The sequence below is a fragment of the Grampus griseus genome (genome assembly GCF_964374135.1).
Source record: "Grampus griseus genome assembly, chromosome: 4".
Classification (NCBI taxonomy): Eukaryota; Metazoa; Chordata; class Mammalia; order Artiodactyla; family Delphinidae; genus Grampus; species Grampus griseus.
This window is the reverse complement of record NC_138997.1, coordinates 58,910,729-58,936,981: the sequence shown is the minus strand read 5'-3', so window position 1 is coordinate 58,936,981 and position 26,253 is coordinate 58,910,729. Positions and strand designations below refer to the sequence as shown.

Genomic DNA, 26,253 nt, shown 5'->3' with positions numbered 1-26,253 from the left:
AAGGGAGTCCAGAAATAGGCCAAAAAAAGAGCTCCCGCCCCCTTCAGCCATTCACAGCTTGCACTTTTTAACTAGTAGCTGCCTCACAGAAAACTATCTGTCAATAACAGACGCCTCTCTACACTAGCAACTCTGAAGCAAAGGCACACTTTCAAGGCGTTTCAATACTTCTAAGGACAGAAAATTATTTGGAGGACTAGGAACTGGAGTTAGGCTAAAAAGTAGAAATCGCAAGATTCTCTGAAGAGAAAGACGCCGTCACGCCCGGGATTACAAAAAGAATTGAAGAAACACGACAAGTAAATTAACTCTAGCTATCGGCACCCGATCACTCCCGAGCTCAAAAAACTCGCGCGGCTTCCCCACTGAAACCCCCCAGAAGCCACAACACCTGCCCAAAGCTTCACTCTCCCAGCCTCGCGGGGTCCGCGGCCTGCACTTACCAGCCCCCACGCGGCCATGTTCCGGCCCGGCTCAGCCCGCGCAGGGGTTGGGGGCGGAAGTTCACACGGGCCGCCGCTCCAGGCAGCCCAGCGAGGACGGAGTCACCCGAAGAGCAGCCAGGCGGAAACCCAGTAGCACCTTAAGCGAAAAAGGCGGTAGATGGCGGGAACTGAACTAAGGAGCCGCGATCCAGCGAGCGCGCCCGGGAGCGCGCCCACTCGCGCGCATCCAACTACGCAATTTAAAATGGGCTGCACATGCGCAGAATGGGCCCTTCGACTCCAAACGAAGAAAGCCGTTAGGGGCCCGCCCCCTCACTGGTACTCTCCCACAGTCCGGCCTTCCTCCTCCCAAGAGCCCCGCCCCATTACGTCGTAGCCCTTCCCCCATCTCACGTGACTCCTACTCCCTTACTCCCACAGTTTCATAGTCTCTCTCCCTCTCCCTCTCCCTCTCCCTCTCCCTCTCCCTCTCCCTCTCCCTCTCCCTCTCCCCCTCCCCCTCCCCCTCCCCCTCCCCCTCCCCCTCCCCCTCCCCCTCCCCCTCCCTCCCTCCCTCCCTCCCTCCCTCTCTCTCTCTCTCTCTCTCTCTCTCCCCTCTCTCTCTCTCTCTCTCTCTCTCCCTCTCCCTCTCCTCTCTCCATCTCCCCCTCCCTCTCCCCCTCCCTCCCCCGTCTCTCTCTCCCTCCCTACCACAGCTTCATTCTTTCCCTCTCCCTCTCTGTCTCTCTCCCTGTCTCTCTCTCCTTCCCACGCAGAGAAGGTGTAAAACTTCCTGACGGTTCTCTTATAAAGTAAAAAGTAATACTTGGAAGGATAAGAGGCAGAAGACCTTTGAAGAGTAATGTTTTACTGTGTAGGCTCTGTCACCCACACCCCAGCCGGTTTATGCATCTCTCTGAAAGCAATAATGGTACAGTAAAAATGGTGATGGATGAGGTATTCTTTTTTCCAAATATGTGGGTAATGTGGGTAATATTTTTGTGAGGCATTGCCAACAAAATGATCTGTGTAAATATATATCATTTAAGTGTGACGTCCTGAAAGGACGTCAAGACTCCTAAATCAAGGACTCCTAAATCAGGAGTCTTGAAACGTGCTCAGTGGACTAGCTATGTCATGTAGGACAAGCTCTGGCACCGTTCTGGCAGTTTCCATAATTACATAATAGGAAAGTTAAGTTAGATGCTCTGAAGACTAGACCTGACCATTTTATGATTCTAAGAAGCTATGACCTATTTTTATGATTTAATAAAAATTTTCAAGGGAATTTACATCAGAAAATGGGTTACTTTCTTCTCGGGCAAGGGAGACAAAAGCAAAAATAAATAAATGGGACCAAATCAAGCTAAAAACTTTTGCACAGCGAAGGAAATTATAAACTAAATGAAAAGGCCACCTACTGATTGGGAGAAGTTATTTACAAGTGATATATGCAATAAGGGGTAAATATCCAAAATGTACAAAGAACTCATACAACTCAACATCTAAGAAACAACCCAATTAAAAAATGAGCAGAGGAATTGAATATACATTTTTCCGAAGAAGCCATACAGATGGCTAATAGGCACATTAAAAGATGCTCAACATTACTAATCATCAGGGAAGTGCAAATCAAAACCGTAAGGAGATATCACTTCAAGATATCACTTGCAGACAAACTGCAAGCACATGTCAGAATGGCTGTTATCAAAAAGACAACAAAAATCATGTGTTGGCAAAGATGTGGAGAAAAGGGAACTCTTGTGCACTGTTGGTGGGACTGTAAATTGGTACAGCCACTATGGAAAACAGAATGGATATTCCTCAAAAAATTAAAAATAGAACTATCATATGATCCAGCAATTCCACTCCTGGGTATTTAATCCAAGGAAAACAAAAACACTAATTCAAAAAGATTTATGCATCTCAATATTCATAGCAGCATTGTTTACAATAGCCAAGATATGGAAGCTGCCTAAGTGCCCATCGACAGATGAATGAATGAAGAAGATGGCATATATATATATTTATATACTTATATAAATAATGGAATACTACTGGACCATAAAAAGGAATGAAATTTTACCATTTCCAACAACAGGGATGGACCTAGAGGGTATTATGCTATATGAAGTAAGTCAGACAAGAGAAAGACAAATGCTGTATGATTTCACTTATATGTGGAATCTAAGAAACAAAACAAATGAGCAAACTTAAGACATAAAAAGTTATAGATACAGAGAACAAAGAGGTGGTTGCCAGAGGGGAGGGGTGTGGGAGGAGGAGAGAAATAAGTGACGAAGATTCAGAGGTACAAACTTCAGTTGCAAAGTAAATGTCACAGGTATGAAATGTACAGTGTAGGGAATATAGTCAATAACTAGGTAATAAAAATGCATTACTTATTGAATAAATTCCTTAACCAAGAGTTGAGCAAATAAATTTTTTAAAACTTGCAATGCTTTAACAAATGTTATCACCTGCTAAGAAGTTTTTTCTTTTTTTTTTTTTTTTTTTGTAGGAAAGAGGGATGGAGAATTAACTCTGAAATCAGACAAGCCCGAGTTCCACACTCCTCCACTAATTCTGCCATAATGGGCAAGTTAATTAAACTATAAGTTTCTCAACTCTCTTGTCTGTAAAATGGGAACAACGTTAAAGTTGTTGAGAGATGGATTAATTCCTTTTAAGATCTAGTTGAAATGCCTAGAACATAGTGAGAATTCAATAAATAATGCTATTGGTGTTATCAATATTATGGAGATTTTTATACTTGGTCTAGGAGAAGTTTTGCCAACCAGACTACATTATTTAATTTGGTCTCACATTTGGAATAGTTAATAATATACACTATCGTTTATTGAGTGCATACTGTATGGCAAGTTATGTCATAAATGCTCGCCATGAAGTAACTTATTTAATTCTGAGAACATTCCTATGAGAAAAGAGGACTAATATCCACATTTTACAGACAACAGAACTGGGACAGTCTTTAAGTAACTTGCCCAAGGTCACACTACCATTAAACAGCAGAGCTGGGGATGAACCCCAGCATTCTGACTCCAGAACTGAGCACTTAATCACTATACTCTCAGTGAGAAATTTTAGCAAGCATAGTCATAGATGTAAAGTTCCACATGTAAAATTATATCCCCCAGCTTCCACTGGAAACAGTAACTCTCAGAGGTATTTTGAGAAACTTGAAATGAAATGACATACTGGTATAGAATGCAGGGGTATGTAGATAATGAACTGGTCTGTTCTAGAGAGAAATTGGAGCTGCACCCTTATGAAAATAAAAAGTTATGCAGATTCCACAGTTCCCAAACTTTTCAGTTCCCTCTGCATCTGTCTTAGTATTTACTAGCCCCTCCATAATTTTAGCATCCTAAAATAGGGTTGCTAGTTGATGGAGTAATGTTTATAAAACCCAGATTTGTCATTACAGGCCCCTCCCCTCCAAAAAAACATTAAGATCAATCCCTATGAATTGCCATGACAGCTGACTAAAATCTTGAAGTTTTCCATCACAACTACTTATCTATGTAAGGGGTGTGCGTGTGTGTGTGTGTGTGTGTGTGTGTGTGTGTGTTTATGTATCCATGGAACTATGTGTATTAGATGTGTATATGGAGAAAAAGGTATACAGAAATTTAGCTTGAAAGAGAAGTAGAAACTTTTAGTTACTTATGATTTTATGTTGCAGATAATTTCAAATTTGTAATTGTTAAAATTATCTTAAAGAATAGACCTTAAAAATGACACTCCAAAAATCAATTTGTTCTAGAAATTATAACATAGTTGCAATTACAACTTAAAATTTTCTTTATTCATAATGGACCCAAACTGGCAACGTGCCCATCAACTGGTGAATGAATAAATAAATTGCAATGCATCCATACTGTGGAATACTCCTCAGCAGTAAAAATAAACTACTGAGGCACACAGCAACACAGATGAATCTCAGTACATACTGAGGGACTTCCTTGGTGGTCCAGTGGTTAAGACTGTGAGCTCCCAATGATAAAGAAAATGTGGTACATATATACAATGGAATATCACTCAGCCATAAAAAGGAATGAAATTGGGTCATTTGTAGAGACGTGGATGGATCTAGAGACTGTCATACAGAGTGAAGTGAGTCAGAAAGAGAAAAACAAATATCGTATATTAACGCACATATGTGGAACCTAGAAAAAGGGTACAGATGAACCAGTTTGCAGGGCAGAAATAGAGACACAGATGTAGAGGACAAACGTATGGACACCAAGGGGGGAAAGCAGCGGGTGGGGGTGGGGGTGTGATGAATTGGGAGATTGGGATTTACATGTATACACTGATGTGTATAAAATTGGTAACTAATAAGAACCTGCTGTATAAAAAAAATTTTTTTTAATTAAAATAAAAAAAAAAGACTGCTCTCCTAATGCAGGGGACCAGGGTTTGATCCCTGGTCAGGGAACTAGACCCCGCATGCCAAAACCAAGAGCACGCATGCCACAACTGAGACCCAGCACAGCCAAATAAATAAATATTTAAAAAAAAAAAATCGGGCTTCCCTGGTGGCGCAGTGGTTGAGAGGACACGGGTTCGTGCCCGGTCCGGGAAGGTCCCACATGCCGCGGAGCGGCTAGGCCCGTGAGCCACGGCCGCTGGGCCTGTGCGTCCGGAGCCTGTGCTCCGCAACGGCATAGGCCACAACAGTGAGAGGCCCGCGTACCGCAAAAAAAAAAAAAAAAAAAAAAAAAAATCATGCTAAGTGAAAGAAGCCAGACATCAAAGGCCATCTGCTGTATGAGTCCCTGTACATGACTATATAAAACTATATGAACAGAAATGAGATCACTGGTTACCAGAGGATGGATGTCATGGCGGAAGAAGACCCTGACTGCAAAGAGCCAGGAGGGAACTTTCTGCAGTGGTGGAAGTAACTTATGTCTTGCTTATGGTGGTGGTTACCTGACTATATGTATTTGTCAAAACTCTTAGAACTGTGCTCCTCAAAAAATGGTAACTTTTGCTGTAAATTATACCTCAATTAACTTGACTTGAAAAATTAAGAACATGAGAGAGACAGAGAGAGAGAAAAACATAGCAACCAAATGCAATGTGTGAGTTTTGATCAGAGTCTGGTTAAGATCAAAGAAGCTATACAGAGCTTTAAGCAACAGTGGAAAACTAAAATATCGATTATCGCATGACAGGGTTATAAATTTTCTTAGATATTATAATGCTATTGTTGATGTAAGAGAATGTCCTAACTCTTCATGTTCTTACTCCATCTGTTAAGTACAGTCACTTTAGTAGCCCTTTCTGACAAAATTATTCTCGGATTCAAAGGTTCTACTGGACTGTAATTGCCAAGTTAATAAAGTATGCTTGCAATATGCAGATACGTGGCGGCAACGTTCACAAAAAACAAACAAACAAACAAAACAAAAAACAATGTTATGCACAGGGTCTTAAAGGTCTGCACTGAGTTGGTAATTTTAAAGTGCTGTATAAACTGACCAGTGTTAAGTTTCCTAAGTTACCTTGACACCAACCATTTGATTCTTAGTTGCAATTATACTTTATTATATATACATTGTTTCTCTTAACAGGAACACGGGGGACAACAAATCTCTATTCTTTAAGTCTCCATTCTGTAGCCTCCAGTTTACTTCTAGTCAATGTAATTCTTATCTCATAAAAAGGAGCTTTTGTAATTTAAAACATACTTACATTTTCAAAAGTTTGATATAGTTCTGCATTATAATTTTAACCTTGCAAAGACTTAAATTACTTTGATAGTACTGGGCAAAAATTTAAATAATGTACCTTCATACTTATTGACCTGGAAATGTGCTCTGGATACATTATTTGAAAAATGCAGTTTATCAAGTATCATTACAGTATTTACTTGATTACATAAATATATACAAATAGAGAAAAAGTGCCAAAAAAGTGATTGGTACCCATCCAAACAGTGCTAATGGTATGGATGGTGAAATAACATGTGATTTTCATTGTTTCTCTATTTTGTCTGAGACGTATATAAGTTTTCCACTTATAATTAGAAAAAAATAAGAAATTATTTTAAGCTAAGTATGCACAGGAAATGATATATAAGATATTTGTAAATTCAAGTGCCTATAGAAATTTGTAAACAATAAAATGCCAAAACTGTAGCTTGCTGGCAATACCTAACAGAAAGAGATTTACAAGATGAAAGAAATAGGAAGACAAACTGCAAGCAAAGATGTGAGGCAGAAATGATGTGCTGTTGACACAGAAAATTTGTGAGATATTGTAAAGGTGCTTATGTTTGCAAAATGGAACTAGATTATGGAGCACCTCCAATGTTAGGATAACTTTTCACCTCTTCCTATAGACATTGGAAAACTGTATTGATCTGAGGATAAGTTACATAAATTCATGATAGCTAATTTAGGCATTTGTCTGCTTACATAATTGTTGGGGGGGGATGGAGAAATAATGTATTTGGGGCTTTCAGGAATGATTCCCAAAGATACACTGCAGAACTGACCCACCAAGAGCCAGCTGCATGAAGCAAACTGAAAACTGGGAAGTTGGTCCTAATGCTGGAGTCTGCAGAACCATATTGACATGGCATAATCAGAAAGCCACCATAATTACAAAACTGCCATGTCAAGAAAGCCACCACAGATAAGAAGCCTCCTGAGCAAGAAGCCTCCTTACTGCTTCTGGCTTCAGAAGCACACTGTACTTCACACCGATCATTATCAGAAAACCACTGTTCCATGCCTTGACTATCAACACCCATGAAACTAGTGATCAGACACTGGGACTTATAACATTGCCACAGAAAAATCAGATGCCTACAGACCGTAATCGCCTATAGAAAAACCAAAGGCTGGGAAAGAATGAATTCTGTCTCTCCTCTGCCTTGCCAACATTGAATGCATACCCTCTCTAACTGCAAAGAAGTCTGGAAAATGTAGTTTTTAGCTTTTCAGTCTTTGTGGTAAAGAATGACACACTAGAAGGGGTTGGAATGGAGGTAAGGCACCAACCTACAGTTAATAAGTTTAGCGAGTTAAACCACTCTGACAGCTACTAATGTCACTTCGCTGGCTAACAGTGATTCTTTACCTTTCTTTTTTTTTCGGTCCCAAAAGACCTAGCAGAAACATTTTCTGCGTAATAATGACTCACTATGGCACAAAGTTTTCACATAATCATTAAAATTAAAGCTGTGTTTTCACTTATGGATTGTAAACATAAATGTATACAGTTCACATATCTTCAAAATTTACTGCAATGAATTGTGATGCAAATGACAAATCGTCAATAAACATTAAGTAAAACAAAGGTCAGAAAGTTAGAAGTACTGGAAAGGGATTGGAGGCTCCTATTCATGTTTACTGATTGAATCAAATGGATAGTAAAGTATTTTAGAGACCCTTAAATATTATTAAAAATGTGCATTCATTCACTTTAATTGTATTATAACATAGATGGCTCAAAAGAGCACTGAGATTTTGATTTTATATGAGTTAATCCATTATATTTCACTCAAAGTTTTCAGTTATATTTTTCATATATGCTGATGTATAGCAAATTCCTGTGACACAGATGCTGATGATGGCTATAATAGCTGGATTTTGGTGTATTTTCAAGAATTTGATAATAACATGATTGTTATACATGGCAACAAAAGAATCATATGTCAACCAATGTTCACATATATCAGAAAAAAGAAACTCCTGTCACAGTGGAGGCTAAGAACTCTCCAAATTAGAATCATAAAACTTTTCAGCTGGAAGTTATTCATTTAATAAATGGTTACTGCAATCTACTTCTTATCAACCTTGACTTCAACACAACCCCTGTATTTGAAAAACTCCGTTTCCTATTGATGCAGAGGCTATACCAATAACTAAAATACAATGGGGCAAACACTGTAATTAAAAATGCATAAAATGCTATGGGAATGCAGGGTGAGAGTGATAAACATTCCTCTTGGGAATGGGGAAGGCTTCAGGAAATCTTCATAGAGAAGGATATATTCAATCTGGGTCTTCAAGGATAAGTAGGGAGTTGTATTAACAAGAAGAAGGAAGAGTACTGAAGCAAGGTGATTGGAAAGGTATGAGGTGATGGGAAAGACCATGAGGTATTAAGACAACTGGGAGTAACCAAATTTACTAGAAGAGAGAGTATTTTTAAGGAGTCTCGATTTAAAACGGCCCTATTACAAATGACCTTGTGATGCTTGAGCACATTGTTAGTGCTCAATAAATATTTAGTGCTGATGAAAAAATAAAAGAATGAATCTGAAAGCACTGAGAATCCATTAAAATGTTTGAAACCGGGGAATAACTTGATTACACTACATTGTAAATGATTCAGAGAGAAAAAGAGTGGAAAGTAAGAGGCTGCTTGGAAAGAAGCCTATTGCAGCTCTTCAGACAAGAAGTGAAGAAGCTGTTGTCCCAGAGAAGTTAACTGGTTGTTCAAGGTCTAGAGCTGGTTACTAGCAAAATTGGCTTCTCTCCCTCTGCCCAAACACTTTTTCTACTACATTTTCTTACCTATAAATTCATTATTCACCACCTAAAACTTGAGATCTCTATAAGAGGATTTCTATTGTAATGGTGCAGTGGTACAATGATGTTGGAAGTTGTGGACAGGTCTAACTGGACAATAATATTTTAGCAGGATTTTTGCCATTTTGTAGGTTTGGGGCTGGGGGGAGACATAATTTGAACATTGGTACATTAAGGATTAATTGACTTGCAAATTGACAAACCAAAGCAACTTACAGTGGCTGTTGAACTGGTTTTCCATTAATTTGGTTTATTTATTTGTATTTTTATTTATTTTTTGGCCATGCCATGTGACTTACCGGATCCTAGTTCCCTGACCAGGGATTGAATGCGTGCCCTCAGCAGTGAAAGCATGATCTCAAAAAACGCTAAATTCCACACAGGCAGAGATCTGTTTGTTAAACTCACCACTGTATACCCAGCACCTATACAGGAGAAGATTTTTTTCTTGAATTGGCATTGAAAGTGAGCCAAGGAAAGTCAACCAACAACTACAACATAAAGAGAATAACTTGCAACTGAATAAGATGTACTTGGATTTACCTTGAAAGCAGTGGTCATAAAGCTTAAGTGTACCAGGAATCACTTGTATGTAGGAAATATAAGGCCACATCCCCAAACCGGGGCCTCTGAATCTGCATTTTAAGCAAGCTCCCTGGATGATTCTGATGTGGTGATTTAGAGCACAGGATTGGAATCAAATGCCTAGATTTGAACTCTAGCTGTTGTTGTAGTTTCTTAGGACAGGGCCGAAAGTAAGCTCATCACACGAGATGAATTGTGCCAAAGCACAGCAGTAGAGGGCTGCCGCTCGCTCAGGCAAAACAGCGCCGTCTGTCTTGCTGTGGTAACTTTTATTAAAGCATTATCTAGGTTTACACTTTAAGACTTGTTTTCTTAACATTTCAGAAGTGCCAAAGCAGCAACCTATGTTTTTATTAGTTATACAAGCAATAATTGGCTTTCGTGAGAATCTGCCATGCTTCGTCCTTGAGCGCAAGAACAGCACAAAGTTCCCACCATTATTTTGATTATACTGAACTAGCACAAGGACATCTCCTTGCGTTTCCACCACTCTGTTTATACTGAGGACATCTCATGGATCAGTGCCCAAAGCACTCAATGCTTCTTTTGCAGGCCCCCGGTTTGCCGGGGGGGGGGGCAATCGAAGCATTCAGAACTGTTCACAACTCTGGCTTATTCGCATGCCCCCGGTTTGCTGGTGGGGCTCAAAGCAATCAGGACTGTTTGCAGTTCTGGCTTATTCGCCAGCCCCCAGTTTGCTGGGGGGTGCTCATGGGTCACGTCTCCTTTCCATGAACTCAGTTATCCCACTACAAGCTGTTTTATTTGTTAGTGTGTAATTGTAGACAATTTACTTATCCTCTTTATTGCCTTGGTTTCTTCACCCATAAGTCTTTACTCAGATGTAACCCTCTTACTGAGGCCTACCTAGACCACTTTATTAAAATTGCAACTCGTTTCCCCTCCCCAAACCCTTAATGGCATTCCCAATCTCTATGAACTCTTCTCTACATTTTCTCATTTATTTCCATCTGACACTATAACATTTACTCACTATTATGTTTATTATTTATTGCCCCTTGCTAGACCCTAAACCCTATGAGAATAAGTATTTTTGTTTTATTCTCTGATGTAAACCAGTACATAGAATAGTGCCCAGAACTTAAAGACACTCAGTGAGTATCTGCTAAATGAATAAATCTATAAAATGAAATTTTAAAAAGAGTACTTTTTGCAAAATTGTCATGATTAAATCAGCTAATATATGTGAAGCGCTTAGAACAGTGCCACTTGTAAGCACTTAATAAATGTTGGCTGTATTAGTAATATTTAGAGCTAAGAATTGGAAGTTTTTAAGGTAACTTACTAACTACTAAGGTAATGGGAAGTAACTACATTGGTCCTACCTGGTTGCCTCAAACTTAAAGCCAGTTAGTGTTAAATACCAATGGTGGGGGGCTTCCCTGGTGGCGCAGTGGTTGAGAGTCCGCCTGCCGATGCAGGACGGGTTCGTGCCCTGGTCTGGGAGGATCCTACATGCCGTGGAGCAGCTGGGCCCGTGAGCCATGCCTGCTCGTCCGGAGCCTGTGCTCCGCAACGGGAGAGGCCACAATGGTGAGAGGCCCGCATACCGCAAAAAAAAAAGAAAAAGAAAAAAATACCAATGGGGCGAGTAACCATGAATTGACATACTAAAGAAATAAGTGTGCTAACATTTAAATTTTTTCGAGCTAATATGTAAAATTTTACTTGTTTAATAAGCAAACAGATTAAAGCTATGTACTTCCTACAAAAGAAATTATTGAAATATTTCATAACAAATACACATTAATAATTCTAAGCACAAAGAAAAATGAATTATTTCTTCCTTTTAACTGATTGTAAGTGGTTTAAAAATACAACTGACTTTTTAAAGCAATGTGTTTCAATAGCAGAATATGCATTTTGTCAATCTTGCTGGGTTTTGATGGCTTACACTATTTCGAGACTTATAAAACAATCATATGAAATTCTAAAGTTACTTGAAGTTAATAAAAGTATTAGTGTTCATAGTCATTCATGTCTTTTCTTTTTTTTGTCTTTATCTGTTTTTGTCTATATCTTTAGACAGCACAGAAAGTGGGGAAGAATGGAGAGGCTTCATTCTCACAATAACAGAGGTAGGAAGGACATTATTTTTTGTTTTTTTTGTTTTTGTTAACTACCATTATTTTAAATAACTACCATTATTTTAAATAAAACTACTGTAGCAACTGTCTAATAAACATGAAGTACTTTGATAACTAACCAGCTCCCTAAGGAGCACCATGTTTTCTAATACTCTTAGAGGACATGAAAACTTCCAATGTTTGTTAGGGTCAGTTAAATACAGACTTTATCCAAAGCTAGTTTCTAAGTAAGGGCCTTGCATTCACATGAAATAAGGACTGCACTTTACCAAGATGATGGATGCTGGTTCTTTCTCTCAGCCAAAAACAAGTAAAAGTTTGAGGGTCAACTACCATGTAGGAAAGTCATAGGAAGGTAGAAGAGTGGGCCCGTTAGATATGTGAAAGGCATATTGACTTAAGGGGAGGGAGAAACACATTCCCTCCCTCTGTTGTGGAAAGGCATCATCGTGTGTTTGGCCTGGCACTTCTTACACTTACCAAGTGTATGTGATTAGGTGTCAAGGAATACACTAAAACCACCGGAAAAAACTTGGGGTGCATCTTCCTAGAACACTAATTATACTTGACATTTTGGCCAAAAAGATTTGTTCTTAGTTTTTTCCTTGAGGTAAGGATAAAAAGCATTATTTTTTAAATTATAATGTACATAGATATGGTACAGAATTAAAATAAAATTCATGTGAATTATCAAAAGATAACAATTTGCCTCTAATGTTGTGCTCTATAAATATTGTCTTTTACTATGTTCCCAGATCACTCTGTATATACATTTATACCATGCTGTTGTTAGGGCAACTTTAGTAGAAGTTTGAGAAACACAGACTATAGTTCAAAGTGCAGAGACATTGCTTTTGAATTAATTAAACTGGAGTTTGAGTCCTGGTTCCACAACTTTCTAGCTATGTGACTCTGGACTAGTTATTTAATCTTTCTGAGCCTGTTTTTTAAATTTGTAAAGTAGGGATAACAATACCTATCTTGTAGCATTGCTGTGAGGATTTGCAATAGCATAATGCTTGGGGCATAATAGGTAACTAATAAGGAACAGCTGCTTCATTAGTTTTTCCTCATTCTATTATTTTTTTCAGGATTGGTATATAAGGGAAATAGACTTACTGATTATTAGTTATGCAGAAGGATAGTCTCAAATTTCATATATATACACACATGTGATAAAATATAAACAATAATAGGAATTAATAAGATAATGTGTAAATAGAAAATGAAGTTCTAGTGTTTTCTTCCCAGACTCCAAAGGACTTTCTTATACACCCCCTGGAAAGCGTGCACCCCACTCTGGAGATCAAGATGATATTCAGACACAGCTGCCTCAAAATATAGGCTAGGTTGTGTCACATGAAGAAAAATATTTTACCATTTAGATTATAACTTCTAAGAGTACATAGCTGGTCATAATGAAGTCTAAATTAGGGGTATGAATATAGATCAGGAGAATATAGGTGACTTAATCCAAACACATTTCTAGAAAAGATTTTTTAAAAATTTAATAGAGCAGTATCATAATCCTAATGTGTGAGTGAAAATTCAAAATACAAACACAAACACACGAAAATATAGACCTCTCATTGCTGATTCTCAGTCATTTAAAGAACAGTTCCATCTTGACCCCATGTTGCCATATGGTTGGTGGAGCTTATTCCAGGTTATCTGTGGGACAGCCGGGCAACTTGCAGGCACTCCAGGACTTCCCTGGCAGTGAGATCCAGCGAGCTCAGAATAAAAAATGAGAGGTTTGATGTTACTTGAATCAGCTTGTGGTGCCAGGTGAGTATACTTAGCTTTGGACCAGATCAAAAGGAATGTTTCTTTCTAGTCAGGCGCCCTGTGCAGGTTCTAGCTGGTTTAGAGGCAGTTCTAAAACACCAAGATCCTCTATTCATGATACAATCCATCCATGTCTGTCAGGTAACAGAAGCTCCTTAGGACCAGAACAGGCTCATCTTTGCTAAAACCAGTTACTCTGCTGTCTTTCTTGTTTGCCTATGGCTTTAATTGGTTTCAGCTGTCAGTTCCCCTACATGTGTCACTCCTTCCTGGGCAAGTAATTAGACTGCATGAAGCCTTAGGGAAAAGAAAAGGAGAATTGAGACAGAGCGGACACTGAGTTCATTTCCTGAAAAAGGGAAGGAACCAATTGAAGATTATGTGGATGTATTGAACCCTATGCCAGCGTAAGTGCACCATGAACTTCAGTTTACTTATTAGATTGTTAAAATTAATTTCTAATTATCAAGGAGAGTTAGTCACTGGACTCGTTAAACCAGGGACAATAAGTTGTCTTGTGGATATACAGTATATCTATGAGTACATGTCACATTTCCTCTATGTCATATCACAAAATGCAAAATGCAGATTTGAACCAAGCCTCTTACCATACAGGAAATCTCCCTCCACCCACACCTTTAGATTAAATAGATTTTTTCCAAAGAACAAACCTAAATAAAACTGCTATGTAGAAGGAAGGAAAGAGGTTTTTTCACCATGCAACTCTATGATTGACTGAGTTTCTACCAGGAAATTATACCAAAGATTTAAAATACCTGAATGCTTTATTCAATTGATCAATCAGTGATTAGTCTTGGGCTCGTACTTTGAGGAAGACATGTGTAAAGTGGTAAGGTGTTGTTGGAAATGAAGAGGCACAGAACATCCTGAAGTCAGCAACAGGCTACATTTGTTTTTTAACTCTTATATTGTTGAAAAATGTGACTAAGACTGTGAACCCTGGAATGTTCATCTTCTTGTCAATGAAACTTGTCCTGGTACCATCTTTGACATCAGGTTCTGATGTGTATTCTTTCTGTACTATAATCAATGAAACCTGCTAGCCATCACTCAGCTGAAACCAGGGACAACTGATGGACTGATAGGTTAAAAGGCATCTAGACTGCTTTTTCTTTTTCTTTTTTTCTCAATAAAAAAGTAATGCATATTTATTAGATAAATGAAAGAAAATTAAAATTATTCCTTGTCCCACCACTCAGAGATATTCTCTTTCAACATCTTGGTGTACTGCTTATACTGCCAAATTTTTTTCTGCTGAAAAAATAGACTTTTCATTGACTATAATATTTACTATAAAATAAGAAGTGCAGGGGTTTCCCAGGTGGCGCAGTGGTTGGGAGTCCGCCTGCTGATGCAGGGGACACGGGTTCATGCCCCGGTCCGGGAACATCCCACATGCCGCGGAGCGGCTGGGCCCGTGAGCCATGGCCGCTGAGCCTGTGCGTCCAGAGCCTGCGCGTCCGGAGCCTGTGCTCTGCAATGGAAGAGGCCACAACAGTGAGAGGCCTGTGTACCACAAAAAAAAAAAGAAAAAAAAAGTCATGTATATGATGATAAGGTCTATGGAAGTAATAAAGCAGGATGAGGGAGATGGGAACTCTCAGAGGTGATATAGAGAAAAATTTTTTCTAGTTGCTGTTGTTGTTTATTTAATATAGAGTGGTCAAGGAAATCCTCCTTTGTTAACTGACATTTAGGCAGAGACCTGAAGGAAGTGAGGGAACAAACCATACCAATATGTAGGACAAGAGCATTCCAGGCAACCAGTGCATAAGGCTAGAGGTAGGAGAAGGCTTGGGTTGTTCACAAACAAGAGGCCAGGGACTTCCCTGGTGGCGCAGTGGTTAAGAACCCGCCTGCCAATGCAGGGGACATGGGTTTGAGCCCTGGTCCCGGAGGATCCCACATGCCGCGGAGCAGCTAAGCCCGTGTGCTACAACTACTGAGACTGCGCTCTGAGAAGCCCACACACCGCAACGGAGAGTAGCACCCGCTCTCTGCAACTAGAGAATGCCCACACGCAGCAATGAAGACCCAACACAGCCAATAAATAAATCAATAAATAATTTTTAAAAAATAAGAAAAAAACACTTGGAGTTTAAAAAAGAACAACAACAACACAAGAGGCCACTGGGACTACAGTGGAGTGAGCAAGGAGAAAGGGTTAGGAGATGAGATTCCAGAAGTGGGGGTAGGGCTGACAGCTCTAAGCCCTACAGGTCATTGTAGGGAAAAGAGTTATACTGTGAATGATAGTGAGAGGCCGTTGGCCTCTGATGAATAAAGAAGTGACATAATCTGACTTTTCTATAAAAAGAATCACTTAGGAGCCTCTTGTTAAGGTTAATAATTTCTTTCTAGTGAAATGGTTTACCTTTGATAAAGTCAGTAACATTTACATGCAAAAGTTGATTTTTCTGTGTAGCGATGGTGATTGTATCTTTTAAAGTCTACTCCTTCCCTCAGAGTCTATAAAAACTTGCATTTCAATAGGGACTCTGGCTTAGTTACCATTTTTACAACGATAATATAATTGAAATATAGTGATTTTTGTCCTAAATGAAAATATTCAGTACATGATTATCTTTCATATAAGAGCTTAAACAGAACTTTGATTCTTGAATTTGCCATTCTTTCTGTGGATAATATTCTATTTTTTTTTAAGCTATAACACATCTATCTAGGAATCTAGCTACTGATCCATATATAAATATCAATAATTCTAAATAGATTAAATATGAAGACACTGGCAAGTGAATAAAGGCAGTAAAAAGAAAATAGTCACTTATAGGACAAAATTAAAATTATGGCATGTGGCTGCAATGCTAGTATGAGCTACAACCCAAGAAGCTTCATTCACTTGCCAATTACTTCATATATACAGAGACTTGTCTTTATACACTAGCTATGTGGCAAGAATGTTAGATGGTAAATCAGATCCTGAGTCTGTGTGAAGTAAGAGAATCTGTGTGTGTGTGTTTGTGTGTGTGTATGTGTGTGTATTTTTCCACAATGAATATCTATGTCAGCTTAATCATCTTGTGGTTTCATTTTTTTTGCTGTTTATTATAGGCTAACATTTGGAATTAAGGGTTTTTCAACTAATATGATAGAATATCATGGATTATTCATGATAATTTACTTGATTTATAATTTAATTGGCTACCTTGAAACAAATCCAAAACAAATAAAAGTTATGACTGGCATTAAATATCAGTGAGCTTATAAGAACTCCTGGGAGAAAAGTGAAATTTTCTATTTAGTATATCCTGGTAAAGGAGTCTGTCCTTTTTTGGGTTTAGGAAATTGAATATCACATAAAATACAGAATGTCTTTTAACTGTTTACTTCCACTTTAAAAAATAAGAGGATATAAAACTGAATTCAAATTTATTCCACATAACATCCCATTTTACAAAATTCGAAAATGAAGCCTGTGGAGGGCAGCAGCCTGCCCAAAGTCACACAGCTGAACCCAGGTCCATGGCGAGGTGGCTCCTGGGCCCGCCTCTTACCTGAGGAGCATCTGATCAGGGCAGTGACTGGATGGAGCCGGTCTCAGCTAGGAGCTGGCTCGAGGGCGGCGGTAGGGGTCGGGGTGGGAGGCAGGTACCCTGAGCCTCTGGCCCTTCTCCACCAGCAGTCCACGAACTTGGCATAGAGCCTAGAGGAATTGTTAGCGTCAGATCTGAAGCTGAGACTGCCGTGTTTCAAATCCTCCCTGAGACAAACCAAACACTCCATATCTGCCCGCCTCCCGCCATACGCATTCCCCACCCCCAACCACTGTCCTGGGAAGGTACACACTTTAGGTTACTTTCTCCTTTTTCTACATATGTTTGTCCCACAGTTATTGTATAGCATTGTTTTATGTTTTTAAGTTTTATGGAAGTGATATATTGTACTCACCAACCCACAACTTCATGTTTACCCTGAGGACATGCTTTTGGATTAGTCCATATTGTTACCTGGAGATCTTGTCCTCTTGTGTGTCAATATTTAACTCTTCTTTAATGCCCTTCAATAACGTTTTACATATTTTTTAATAAAGTACTGCATATCTTTTGGGTTTTATTCTGAGCCACCTTAAGGTTTTGTAAATGAAATTTTAAAAAATTTTAATAATTCTTAATTAGCAAAAAAAAATTATCTCACAAAATTTTTTTTTAAAGATCTTTATTGGAGTATAATTGCTTTACAATGGTGTGTTATCAGCTATACATATACATATATCCCCATATTTCCTCCCTCTTGCGTCTCCCACCCTCCCTATCCCACCCCTCTAGGTGGTCACAAAGCACGGAGCTGATCTCCCTGTGCTATGCAGCTCTCACAGATTTTTTAAAAAAGAAATTTAATCTAACTGATTGAAAGTTAAATTAGATCACACAAGGAAGTGACTTTTTTCTTTCATACTTTTCTTGGTTGGATTGTTTGATCCATTTGTATGTGAACCCTGTGCTACTGTTCTGCATGAAATAAACAAAATCCTGAGATCTAATGGCTCTTTAAAGACTGTATATTTCCTGCACAATAGCAGCAAGATCTCTTTTAAGGTGGTCTAAATTAGTCCAACTTTTGATTTGCATTTTCCGCACGAGTGAGCTATGAGAAATAACAGCGTTTTCTGTTGTAAATATGGGTTGTGACCAAATGCAATGAGTTTCTATACTTAGGATATAGATCTAATGTCACAGTGTTTATTCATATTGTATTTAAGTTATATTTAACCTCATTAGAGTCTGGCAAAGGAGTTCATATCAAAATTACATGTCTATTTTTAGTAAACATACTTCCAGTTTAAATTCACATAGAAATTCATGCTTGTACAGCTAACAGTCATAAAAGTTTATGACATTTCATAAAACTGATCATCCCTCCACTCTCAAGAAACGTTTATATTTAGAAAGCAAGGAGTGAGGTAGAGTGGTCAAACTAGAGCATTCTAACACTGGAGTCAGTATGTGCTTATTTAGGCTTTGGGGAATAGTTTATATCTGAAAGTGGCTAGGAAAAACTTTAACTGTTTTTGCACAAATATTCCTTATGAGCCAGATATATCTATGATGTTAAGGATTATCATTATGTGTTCTCTAATGCCTCAAAATAGGTCTTTTGAAATGCCTGGATTTAATATATTCTGTTTAACAGGTCACAATTTTAAAGAATGGCAGTTGTAGAGAGTAGTAGAAGTTTAGCTGGTTAGACTGTATTGCAGTAGTCTGTAAAGACTTTGGCAGAAATCTAGACTATTAGGAAGCACCTGTGTTACCCACAAAACCAATTCACTCTCTTACAGGTTGTAGGAGAAATGTTCAGCCATGCAAGTTTAGACCAGTGTGCCTGGTAAAACACTAGCTAAAAAGGACAAGTTGGTTTACAAAGCAGTACTTGAAAGTAAAATTATCTCCATCTGTTAACAAATCAACTGTGGGAGAAAAGATTTTAGTTCTCAGGAAGAAGCAAAAGTCCTTCAATGGCAAATTATCAGGTGACTCCTCTCTTGATGCAAAATATCATCCACTTTTACCCAGTCCAGTGGTGTGTGAATTCATAAGACATAAAGCTATTCTTACAACAAACTTCATAATTTAGTTTTGTTTTCTTAAAATTGTTATGAGTACGTGGCAAGCTAGAAGTATAAACACTTTGGAAAGCCATTAGCCAAGAAAGCAATAGAAAATATTTACCCAAAATTCATTCCTCTGCAAAAACTGGGGTCAGGAGCTAAGAACAGTATTTATAACCATATTTAAGGCCACATATATCTTTTTAAAGACAGGTTACTTCTTTTTTGAGGTTGTAATCAGGAAACCTCAATATAGCAAATTTTATCAATCTAGTTTTTTCCCCCTCTTTATTCCTTTGGAAAAAAAATATGAAAGAAAAACACAGGTCTGAAATGAGAGTCAAAACCTAAGTGACTTCAATGGAATTTTTTTTCTACCTTATTTTCTGCCTTAGCACTTAGTCCTATTAGTCAAAAGTTCCAAGAGACTCTGTTAACTATTGCTGCTTTTCCTCCCACAGCTTTGCCATGGATGATGATGATGATGATGATGATGATGATATGATGGCTATTATTAACAATCACTGTCCCCACTTATGGGGTACATTTGTGGGTGCTCTGTTAAGTGCTTGACAAACATTTCCTTCAGGCACAATAAAAACTGAGACAGACAGTATTTTCCATGTTTTACAAGTGAAGAAACTGAGAATTACAGAAACTACTAAGTTAAAAAAATGCATTTAAAAAGTAGTAAAAAAATAGTTATAATTTACTGTCTACATGTGACAGACATTGTACAATAGTAAGGATTTTTCACACATTTATTCACAACAGCACTGTGAAACAGGCATCACCATTTCCATTTTATAGGTGAAGAAATGAGGCTCAGAGAGTTCAAACAGAACCAGAATTTGAACCTAGATCTTTCTGGTTATAAAGGTCATGCCTTTCAAGCTTTCTATCAGTCTTCCAAGGAATAATAATCACTTATGTCATAGGAATAAAAGAATTCTAATGGAAATTGGTGAGAGTTTTCAAGAGTATGATTATAAAGGTCTTTTCATGTAGAGACAAAGACAAGGCCAGAGCCAGCCACCCCAAAAGAGGGTACTTGTAGGATTTCCTCCATCCGAAGTTTTCCTTCACCAGCCGGTGACTGATTCCTGAAGGTTCAGCACTAGGAAATTATTTTTGGTTTTCTTTAGGAGGGAAGAGGGTTGGTTAGGTTTTATCCCATGTTTTGAGAATAAAGCTCTATAGTGATTGGAAAAAATTATTAGCTGTTTTCCAATGTGACATCCAATTAAGAGATTTGGATATCACAGTAGATGATGAAAGAGTCCCTTAAGGAGAATTGTAGTTCAGTCCCAGAGGAATGTGACCTGGAAATGGAGAGAGGAGTGATGAAAAAGAACGTGGGAGGCCTTGTAGACAAACTTAACCTGATAAACAATTTTTCTCAGGCAGTTTCTGTAAACTGGACAGATGTTGAATTAGTTTGTCTTTCAAGCAATGGAGGCGTAATAAATGCTATTAACTTTTCAACATTAGAAAAAGTCTTGGTCCTGACACTACTGCCATATGAATCAAGGCAAACATACTGATTTCTGCTCTCAGTATAAATTAGTTCTAGCAAACAGCACTATTAGATGGGTTCCTAATATTTTTTTAAAATAAATAAATTTATTTATTTATTTATTTTGGCTGTGTTGGGTCTTTGTTGCTGCACACGGGCTTTCTCTAGTTTTGGCGAGTGGGGGCTACTCTTCGTTGCAGTGTGTAGGCTTCTCATTGTGGTGGCTTATCTTGTTGCAGAGCGCGGGCTCTAGGCATGTGGGCTTCAGTAGTTGTGGCGTGTGGGCTTCAGTAGTTGTGGCTCACGGGCTCTAGAGCACAGGCCCAGTAGTTGTGGTGCACGCGCTTAGTTGCCCGCAGCATGTGGGATCTTCCCGGACCAGGGCTTGAAGCTGTGTACCCTGCATTGGCAGGTGGATCTTTAACCATTGCGCCACCAGGGAAGTCCCCCAAATATTTTTTAAAATTCAGTTTTATAAATATTTACTGTGTGCCTAATGCTGGAGTACAAAAGTGAATTGAATGTGCTCCTTATTCTTAAGCAGTTCTAGTAAAAAAGTACCATATCTCTAGGGTGCTAATAATTTAGTGCTATGTCACTACATAAAAGGAAGACATTAGGATTCACCTACTATACTTACATTCTCACCTATATGTTTGTATAATACTTAACACCTACCATGTCCATATCTCTAAGTCAGCCCTGAAGTTGGCAGATTATCTACGGTGGTATATGGCTAGCAGGAAGAACAGCTATTCAGGGCATTCTGATAGGAATAGTGATGAAGAAAGTAATTTGCTTTCAGTAATTCTTTCTACTTCCCTTTTAATATAGAGAATATAGATTTGACATATACATACCTACATAGAATTTTATAATATTGTCTACTTTATAAATTACTGGCATTTAAAAAACGTTTCTGCCTGAAAGATTTTCAGTTCTTGATTCCTTTTTTCATCTCATTCTTTCTCATGCATCCACTCAATGACCCAGGTTTCCTATATCCCTAGTGTATAAACCCCCAAAAAGAGACATAGAAAACTAGAGTAATGGGAACATAGTTTTACTGTACAGGTGATATTTTATACTCACTTTATTTTGATTTGACCCAATAGTATACTTAAATGAAGATGAACTTTCTTTTTTTTTTAGCCTGCCAAGAATCAAGCACTACAAAGTGATGAGTGTAGGAAAAAACTACACTATTGAATTGGAAAAACCTGTAAGTAACTATTTCCTTTTTGTTGATTAATTTTCTCCTGCTTCCTCCCAAACCTACCTTATAGAATTCAAAGTAAGTTGGGAAAGCAGACTCCTTGCCTAGGAACATAGTGCTGGCGAAAAACAGCCATGTTAACGGGTCCTGAAGGTAGCAGACATCCAGGGTGAGAAATGAGATGCAAGAGCAGGTGGGGGAGGCAGAGTAGATCATCTGCTATCAATTCTTCCCACTTCTTTCTTTCTCTGAAGATCTTTATCAATATAATTATCTCAGGGAGAGAAAAATATTTTTGTTAAGCATCTATTTTACATCTTCTAATTAGAAGTATACAAGTATTCCAATGTGCTTACTTATAAATTTATTTATTTTATTTATTTATTTTTGGCTGCGTTTGGTCTTCGTTGTTGTGCGCGGGCTTTCTCTAGTTGCAGAGAGCGGGGGCTACTTTTCGTTGTGGTGCACAGGCTTCTCATTGCAGTGGCTTCTCTTGTTGCGGAGCACGGGCTCTAGGAGCGCTGGCTTCAGTAGTTGTGGCTCACAGGCTCTAGAGCGCAGGTTCAGTAGTTGTGGAGCATGGGTTTAGTTGCTTCATGGCATGTGGGATCTTCCCGGACCAGGGCTCAAACCTGTGTCCCCTGCATTGGCAGGTGGATTCCTAACCACCAGGGAAGCCCCCAATGTTCTTATTTCTAATGGGAAAAAAAATCTTTAAATGCCTGGTCCTTTAATACCCACCATGCAGAAGTTCAGAAATTCCCCTCTTGATAGTACCAAGTAGTGAAGAAAGGATTTCTTCCTTGTATTCAACCCCTCTCCTACCTCAACTGACTTGTAGTTATAACCATTCGATACTATGTTAGGCACAGAGCCAAATACTTCACACACGCCATCTAATTTAATCTTTATCATTACCCTGAGGTAACACCTACTATACAGGTGGAAAAACTGGTATTTACACTGGTTTCAGCCAATGACAATGAAGTAATGTGGCCTGTGGTCCGGGATGCTGGGGAAAGGAAGCATCTGTAATGTCAGGCTGCAGTGGTGGGAAGACTGAGTCAGGAAAGTGCTATCACTTAAATGGATTCGATAGGTCTTGAAGATGTTTATGGTATCTTCTCTAAAATTGAGCTCCTAGTTCCTCTGCCTCTCCAGGCCCATTGTATTGATCAGAGAAAGGGAGTGTAGTGTTGAATTTCTTATGTTCTGGCCATAACCCTTAGAGTGCAGACCTTTACCAAGAGCAAGACAGCAGCTGCTTCATATACCCCACTTGCATCTTTGCCATAAATGCCTCCCAGAGATTGTCAGTTCTCATGTCCACGCCTGACTGGGCTTTTTCAGAAATTCTAATGAAGGAAACAGAGAATTAGATTGCTGAAGGATAATTCAAATAACCAAGTGACTGGAAGCAATGGTTGGGGAGGAAGAATGTGCCTCTGCAACAGGTGAACTGGGGCTCATTTATCTGTCATTAGCCCCAACAGTCCCCAGTGTACACAAAGTGAACAGCCTGGATTATTCTTTCACCTTTCATACTCCTCAATCCTACCCTTCAACCAGGTTGTCATTTTGTGAATTCTTTTTCCTCTTTAAGTTTACCAGGGATATTCAGGTTTAACCTGGTTTTACTTGCCAAAAAATATTGGCTTAGGGGGTAGCAAGACATTTTAGTTACTCCTAGCCAAGTAAATTAGCCTGTTACAATGAGATATTAAAACGCTAAGTTCTCTGGCTTTAAAGGGGTCTTTAGTTTCAAGCAGAAGAAAGTGGCTAACAAGCAAAAAAAAGAATTTAAGAACATAGGAAGCCCATAGAATGACTGGAAGGCTAGAAAACCTTCAGGGACTAGGAAGCAGTTACTTGTACTAAGCATCATCTGATTAGGAATCTGCTTTCTTGATCCTCTACTCAAGTTCAAATTTCAGGAAGGGAGCTTTTTTGGGCCTAACTTGAATCACATTCTCATACAGTAACTGGGAAAGAGCAGAGTAACTAATTATTGTCCACCAAACTGTATACAATAGGAAAGGGGTAATTTCTTTATAGGGAATTAGATACGGTTATAAAGGAGAAAGAAAATGCATGGGTAGGTAAAACCCTGGCCATTCAGTAAGCTATTGAAGTGAGGAATTGACACGATTTTCTGGAGGATAGGAAATACACAGTAATCTCCATTAGATTTCATTTGAGCTTTCTCTTACTCTATCTTTACACAGGTGACACTGACCTTCTCTTATTCTCTGTATACAGGTAACACTCCCAAATCTTCTCAGCGTCATTGATTATTTCGTGAAGGAGACTCGAGGAAATTTACGACCATTTATATATTCAACTGATGAAACCCTTGGTATGTTCTTCACTTCATTGCTATATTAAGAAAAGGAAAACAAAACAACAACAAAGAAACCTACATATGATTTGTAATACCAACCAGGTAGGATTATATAGTTCAGCCTTTAAATTTATCCATTTGGAAATCATTTTGTCACTGACCCTGTGAAAATAAGGGAAGTACCAATAAATCCTGGTGGATGGAGTATATGCCCACTCTAGAGAAAAAAATCCTGAGGCATGTATTGTGACTATTAACTTCATTCCATCATTCTACTCAACTTTATCAAACAAATTTGATGAGAAGAAAGCCATACAGAGTCACAGAAACCAAACAGGGAATTTAAAGGTATGGTCTGTCAACAATGTCAGATGCTTGAGACATGAAAATGGATGAGGATTAAGGGGACACTATGGGGATTGGCCAGTAGGCAACAGATGAATTGAGAGTGCAGTCTTATTCCACTGTAAAGGCAGAAGGCAGAGTGCAAGATAACAAGTAGTGGGTGGGTAGTGAGGAACTACAGATGAAGATCGTAGTTAGGATTGGCTGTGGGGCCCCTTGTTCATAAGTTATTAAGAATTTCAAAACAGTGGTAGCAGACCATTAAACCAAGCATGAGACCCAGTGCAAGTACACAGTTCACATGACCACAAAGCCCTGTTTGTAGTGCAGTTTTTGGCAAAGCAGGGCAGGCTGGATGTGACAGTTTCTTTCCATCCTTTGAAACAATCCCTGGTGCACATGGTCACTTGACAAGCTGTAAGCAGGAGAGAAAAAATATCTACAGATTATGAGGCAAAACAACTTGGTTTGGTTACCGCATCAGGGCATATCTGGAAAGTCTCACTAATTAAAAGGACGGCAAGCTTTAAAGGTCCAAGTTTTAAAACATGGGTATGACTCTTGTGATGCCAAATAATTTTAATAAACTTAGAGTCTGAAGGAACTTTAGAAAATTATCCAGTATAGTGTCCCATTCTGTATAGGAATCACCTGCACACTCAATACAGAAAACGTCTCTAAGATGTGACCAGTTTGTAAATTCTTAATGACAGTCACCTCACTGATTTTTAACGCAGCATAGTTCACTTTTGGTCAGCTCTCATTTTAGATAATTATTTCTACTATTGAGTCTGAAACATTCTTCCTTTAACTTATACATATTAATACAACTTTTGGCTTTAAAACCATCAAATATTTAAAAACTGCCACCATGTCCCCCCTTAGTCTCACTTTGTCAACTACAGATTATTGGCCCCGTCAGCTCTCTCCCTCTCATCTTTGACCTTCTCTATCTTAAAATATAACCACAAAGGATGAACATGTTGTTATGGATATGTCAGCATAATACATTGCCTGGGCTTTATGCAGGAAAATACCACCTAATAGAAATCTCTGGGAATGTGCTATTAATGTGCTTCTTTTTTTCCCCCAGAGATGAAAGGATTTCCTGTAACATCTCTAAAATAATTTTTTAAAAAAGGGGTGAGGGATCCAATATAATTTGCCTCCTCTATGGATGATATTGTGTCAGTTATCTAATGCTGTGTAACAAACCGCCCCTAAAGCATGGTGGTTAAATCAACAACCGTTTTATTTGCTCACGACTCTGCACATCAGCAGTTTGGATTGGATTCAGTTGGGCAGTTCTTCTGCTAGTCTCACTTGGTGTCATTCACAGGACTATAACCAGCTGGTGGCTTGACTGGAGCTGCATGGTCCAAGTTGGGCTCATTTGCACATCTGGTGCTGGTGGTCAGCTGGGGCTGGCTGAACCACTCTCTTCATGTGGTCTCTAATCCTGGAGGAGGTTAGCCCATGTTCTCTCACATGAGAACTCGGAGTAGTTAAGGAGGGAAGGGTAGCTGCATGTACTTGGGCTAGGAATTCTTAGTGTTGAGAACAAAGTATGGCCCTTTTGGAGCTTTTCATATAGAAGAAGCTGTGAACTGAATGATTCCAAGTGTGATATATCTTATGTACAGGGGTTATTTTTCTTTCTTTTAAAAAATTACCTAATTTGTATAAATAAAATTCTCTTTTTGGTGTATAGTTCTATGAGTTTTGACAACTATCACCACAATTAAGACACAGAAAGTTGCATCATC

The 26,253-nt window shown here is 38.7% G+C and overlaps 2 protein-coding genes across 4 annotated transcripts in view; one reads left to right on the top strand and one right to left on the bottom strand.

Annotated features, from left to right (window-relative positions):
- Window positions 1-659, bottom strand: part of CENPC (centromere protein C) — an 89,821-nt gene extending 89,162 nt beyond the window's left edge. For all 3 annotated transcript variants that reach the window (XM_082652697.1, XM_082652698.1, XM_082652699.1), the window contains exon 1: window positions 444-659. In XM_082652697.1, the coding sequence (XP_082508823.1) occupies window positions 444-461 (18 nt within the window). In that variant the 5' untranslated portion in view covers window positions 462-659. The remainder of the gene's footprint in view (window positions 1-443) is intronic.
- STAP1 (signal transducing adaptor family member 1) lies at window positions 604-25,615 on the top strand (the record flags this gene model as incomplete). Its single annotated transcript, XM_082654018.1, is given in 8 exon segments — window positions 604-764; window positions 2,947-3,023; window positions 11,630-11,682; window positions 13,718-13,772; window positions 13,775-13,886; window positions 21,738-21,807; window positions 24,061-24,157; window positions 25,581-25,615. Coding segments are annotated over 8 exon segments (660 nt in total).
- Window positions 25,616-26,253: the final 638 nt, after the last annotated feature.